The 5,893-nt window shown below is 44.5% G+C and overlaps 1 protein-coding gene across 1 annotated transcript; it reads left to right on the forward strand.

Moving 5' to 3' along the window:
- Positions 1-1,611: 1,611 nt before the first annotated feature.
- Positions 1,612-3,351, forward strand: LOC120978043 (piggyBac transposable element-derived protein 4-like). Its single transcript, XM_040406282.1, has one exon. The coding sequence runs from the start codon at positions 1,612-1,614 to the stop codon at positions 3,349-3,351; it is 1,740 nt and encodes a 579-aa protein (XP_040262216.1).
- Positions 3,352-5,893: the final 2,542 nt, after the last annotated feature.

Raw genomic sequence — 5,893 nt, forward strand, 5'->3', positions numbered from 1 at the left:
CTCAGGGAAGGAATTGCTTATGTGCGAGCTCACGCATCGCGAGATTACAGCGATTTAACTGTGAGCAAGGAGGAGATTCTGAGGACGCAGACAGTGCTGGGCTCCTTCACAGGGGGCGTGGCTGGGCTCCAAGAAGGTTAGTACAGCCCCTTGGGCTCCTTACCAGGCCCCATGCTAGCGGCGATCTAGCCGTGCATGTCTGCAGCTCTATAGACTAAAACGAGGTGACAGAATCCCTTTAATAGTTTACTATTGGCGGTTACATTGTCGCCTGACATAAACCATCTGTTAGTTTGGTGGGTGAACGCAAAGAATGAGGAGAGCGTCAAATAAGGGACGTGGCCCCGGTCATGGTGCTGCTGGTGGAGCTCCTGTTGCAGGGAGAGGACTTGGTCGATCTGTGCCAACTATACGCCCAAATGAAACACCTTCCTCAGGTGCGAGTAGGCGACAGAACCTTCAGCGTTATTTGGTAGGGCCGAATGCGGCTCTACGAATGGTGAGGGAGGCCTGAACAAGTACAGGCTATAGTAGATTGGGTGGCTGACAGTGGATCCAGTTCCTTCACATTGTCTCCCACCTAGTCTCCTGCTGAAAGATCAGAGTTGGCACCTGCAGCCCATGGCCATCAGTCTCTCACCTCACCCCCTTGCAAATCAGCAAAGCAGTCTGAGCCCCAAGTCATACAGCAGTCTCTTCTGCTTTTTGATGACTCTGCTAGCAGGGTTTACATGGACCATCCACCTAGCCCTGCCCCAGAAGTGGAAGAGATGCCCAACCACTTATGTTTCAGGATGAGTACATGGGAGGACCACCGCAGCACGTCTCGGATGATGACGAAACACAGGTGCCAACTGCTGTGGCTTTCTGCAGTGTGCAAAAGCGTCTGTTACATTCTTGGGTGACATTTTACCATTTTTGCTGTGAATAAACCCCTGCTCTGCATAGGTGACAGGGACCTAAATTTAAAAAAAAATCGTCTGTTAGATTGTCAGGTGACATTTTACCAATTTTGCGGTATACAAACCCCTGCTCTGCATAGGTGACAGGGACCTAATTTTTGTAAAATCGTGTGTTCAATTGGTGGGGGACATGAACACAGTTTTGCCGGGAATAAACCCCTGCTCTGCATAGTTGACACGGACCGAAATTTAAAAAAATCGTCTGTTCCATTGGTGCGTGACATTAACCTCCCTGACGGTATTCCCGAGCGTGACTCGGGGTTAATTTTCGCTGCCAGAAGCGGTAACCCCGAGTCACGCTCGGGGTACATTGCAGAGGGAGCGGCGGGTGTCTTTACCTAATCCCGGCGATCCAGCGATGTTCCCCGCTGTGATCGCCGGTGAGAGCCCCGGCGGATGTCTCATCTCTCTTCCTGGTTTTCGTCTCTGTGAGCCGCAGCGCCTCACAGAGGCGGAACTGGGCGGGAGATTAAAAAAAAATACATTGTATAAAAGTCAAACACACACATAAAGTTAGGTGATACAGTGGAATCCTGTCAGATTACACTATCACCTCACATTTGACAGATTTGACATCTGATCATTCTACACTGCCCTGGCTGCCCTTTTAGCTGTTTTTTCTAAGCAAAAAAAATGTATATTTTTTACCATGGCATCAAAGCGTCACTTTAGCATCACCAAAGCGGGTTTGGATCAGATAATTGACAGCGACAGCGACACAGAGCCCCTCGCAGAATTGAGCGACAGCGATAGCGATTCGTGGAAAGATTCGTCATCCGACTCTGACACTGACCAGAGAAGTGGCGACAGGGACGAATCTGCACTTGAGCTCAGTGAGGTGCGCTCTTGGTGCCCTATTGATTGCGGTATGGATGCAGTACCACCGCCAAGATTCCCGTTTACAGGATCGCCTGGGATGAAGGTAGACGTTGATCACAATGATCCTTTGGCGTACCTAAAATTATTTCTGACGGATGACGTCATTGAAAAGATTGTCACGGAGACAAACTGCTACAAAGAGCAGCAATCCACTACTCTGCACAGCAGATTTTCCAGAACCAGAAAATGGGAACCGGTGAGTAAGGAGGACATATGGAAATTTCTGGGGCTAATACTTCTTCAGGGGGTGGTGGGGAAACCCCTGCAGAAATGGTACTGGACTACCAATAAATTGCTGGCAACCCCATTTTTTGGCACCATCATGTCCGAGTACCGATTTTCCCTCATAATGAAGAATTTACACTTCACCAACAATGAGGAATTTGACGAAGCCACACATCCAGCGCCAAAACTGAAGAAGATCTGGGAAGTATTCCAAATGATCATAACCAATTTCCAGCAGGCCTATGTGCCAGACAGAGACATCAGCATTGATGAAAGTCTGATGGCTTACAAAGGACGCCTCAGCTGGATTCAATACATCGCATCCAAGAGAGCGCGGTTTGGAATAAAATCCTATATGCTCTGCGAGTCTACAACTGGCTATATATGGAATTCCATCATATACACCGGCAAAGGAACACAATTCAACCCCAGGTACAGCGGCTATGGGATGGCAACGTCATCAGTCCTTTCACTGCTTGAACCATTGCTCAATCAGGGGTATTGTGTGACAACAGACAACTTTTACACGTCGCCTGAGCTGTACGAGTTTCTACTAAAAAACAAGACTGACGCATATGGAACCGTTAGGGCCAACCGACGTGGCCTGCCATGTATGTTTTCCAAGAAAAAAATGAAAACAGGAGAAATGGTGGCCTGGCAGAAAGGAAAGATGATGGCAATGCGTTGGCGTGACAAAAAAGACGTGTGCCTAATGAGTACAGTACATAACACCTCCACTACCACGGTCCACACAAGAGGTGGGAAAGATGTCATAAAGCCACAACTTGTGATCGACTATAATAACACCATGGGAGGAGTCGATAGAGCCGATCAGGCGATGACATTCTATCCAGCTATGCGGAAGCAACAAAAAAAATACTACAAAAAAATATTCAGGCATCTCCAAGAACAATGTCTGTGGAATGCCTATATACTGCACAGAGGAAAGAGTGACAAGCCTCTTGTTCACTCTGACTTCATCTGGAAGGTGGCGGAGCAGATTTTTGTGAACTACCAAACGCCATCAGTGGCCGTGAACAGATCTGGACGTCGCGCTGTTGACGTTGTAAACCCAGAGAGGCTGACTGGTCGTCACTTTATGGATTACATCCCGCCAAGCGCAAAAAAGGCAGCACCTACAAGGATGTGTGTAGTTTGCTGCTCAAAGCGAGATGGAAATGGAAAAAAAATCCGAAAGGAAACCAGGTTCCATTGCCCTGATTGTGACGTTGGTCTATGTGCAGTCCCATGTTTCAAAATTTACCACACCCAGGATGTTTACTGAATTTTCTTTTGTTTGACAAATTTCATTATTTATTACATTACTGAATAAAATTATATTATTTATTAGATTATAACTCATGATTTTATTTTTTCGAACTTTATCACATCTGAGAGGTCTACTAGAGTCTTTATTGGTCAGGTTTAAGTAAGTAATTACTAAGAATTGCAGGCCTACAATACATAACACCAAATTTCCATGCAAAAAAATGGTACCGCTTTTGGAACAAAATTCCTGACATAATCATACCGCCAGGGAGGTTAACCCATTTTTACAGATGAAAAACCCCTGCTCTGCAATGTCAGGTGACATTTTACCAATTTTGCGGTATACAAACCCCTGCTCTGCATAGGTGACAGGGACTTAAATTTCTAAAATTTGTCTTTAATTGACGCTTGCCCCCTCATTTGATCCTTCTGCTTTAATAACTTGTCCCACATTTCCGCTAGATCACATTTCAGCCATTGATGTATCTCTTTCTCACGCTCCCTCTTCGGCGTGGAACCCTGATTCGCCGCTAACCATGATCAACATGTTAGGTGCAGAAAAGAACATTAAAAGTTGATAGAGAAGATATCCAATTGGATCGTGGACGTCAAAGGGACGTGCAATCATGCAGAAGTTATCTAGAGTCAACAAAGCGGCAGCAGGGCCTCTCCTCTCTAATGTTTCCAAATCCAAAATACCGCAGTGACATTCCCTGTAATTTGTTATTAATCATTCCAATAACAGGGCATCTTAAGAGTCCTGTATTGTTATTTATCGTCACTACCTCCTCGAGTCGTGAGTGGTTAATTGCCGTGCACCCCTTCTTTACTTAGAAGATTCGGCTTCAATAATTTATCCCACATTTCCGCTCGATTACAGTTAATTTTATCCATTGACTACCCTTGGATGTGGTATCCCTTTCTCAGGCTCCCTCTCCTGCCTGGAACCCTGATTCCCCGCTACCTGTGATCACCATGGTAGGCGCATAAAAGAACATCGAAAGTTGATAGAGAAGATATCTAATTGGATCGTGGACGTCACGGGGACGTGCGACATGGTTGAGCAGTATGTGAGCACACGCCTACACGTACTTACTGATGGGTCTGCCCCCTTCAACTTCTGGGTCTCCAAATTGGGCACATGGCCTAAGCTTTCCCTTTACGCCTTGGAGGTGCTGGCCTGCCCTGCAGCCAGTGTATTGTCTGAACGTTTGTTTAGCATGGCTGGAGGCTTATCACAGGTTATATTTCCCAATGTTTTGGGGTCCCAATATTTCGCCACAGAACTTAACATCTGAGTTTAGCAAAGAAATTGGCCTAAATAAATTGCTAAGATATTTATTCTATTTCAGTAATATATGTGCTTCTAATGGATTTTTATCTAATAACAAGCCATGGATCAGGCCATTAAAATAATCAACTATATGGGGGGCTAAAGTAGGCAAAAACATTTAGCAATATGTGAAGGTAAAGCCATCAAATACTTTTCCCATTGGAGATCGTTCCAATCACTAGTTGCATTTATTGTAACAACACGGGTTGTAAAAGTGCACTAACATTTTCGATGGAAAAGGAGGGGAGGGATAGAGAGTCTAAGAACAATCACATTTTCTGCGTTCTCACCTGACATTCATGAAAAGCCTCAGCTGGGCAATTATTATACAATTGTCCATAGAAAGATGAAAATTTCCAAGCAATATTCTCAAACACTGTGTGAAGTTGACATTACATTGCCCAATATACCACATTCGGTCCCTATCCTTCATAACCAGAAAAGACATGACCTTTTCTTCTTGTCCCCACGTGAAAAGTATTTGGATTTAATGCTCAAAATAAGCTTTGGCAGCCTTAACATTTAATGTTTCCTTTAGTTCGAGTTTCAGAGTGGAAAGTAGGTTCTGCTACTGGAGAGCCAGTGACTGTTTGTCTGCTCTCAAGCTTAGAAATACCGGAGAGCAGGGAGGAAATTTTGTTATGCTGTTGTTTGAATGAATATGTGCCCCAGAGCAAAAAATTGACTATGTATAAAAATATTAGGAGCTTCACATGTTACCAATACTGATGTGACAGTGGGGGCAAGTTACTCAAAATATGATTGCAGTTTATTAGACGTAAAGCGTACTAATTTGTCTGAATGTAAGAGGGTCTCACTAAGCCTCCAGATCCTTTATCTTGCAGGAATACACAAAATGGAAAAAAGAAAAGTAGAAAGGGGAATGGTCCATAATAGTTATATTACTGATGCTCAATGAAGTTACCCCAGAAGGACACCTATTACAAAGATATAGATAAGGGAGACGCTTGTAGGATGTGCATTTGAGAAAAAGGCATAATGTTTGAAATAATATTTTAGACACTGGTCTTAATAAAGCCCTAAGCCGTCAGTGATTACGCCAAAATTATGAATAGGTGCTGGCCTCTCCATAACTTTGGCGCATACAGCTCCAGTTCTAAATGTATGTCGGCCTCTGAGCTGTCTTACATTTAGTCCTGTTTCTACGCCTGAAACAGGCATAGAAAATGGTAAATGAGACAGGCCTATCATCCCGACCCACGCC

The sequence above is a fragment of the Bufo bufo genome, chromosome 8 (assembly GCF_905171765.1).
Source record: "Bufo bufo chromosome 8, aBufBuf1.1, whole genome shotgun sequence".
NCBI lineage: Eukaryota > Metazoa > Chordata > Amphibia > Anura > Bufonidae > Bufo > Bufo bufo.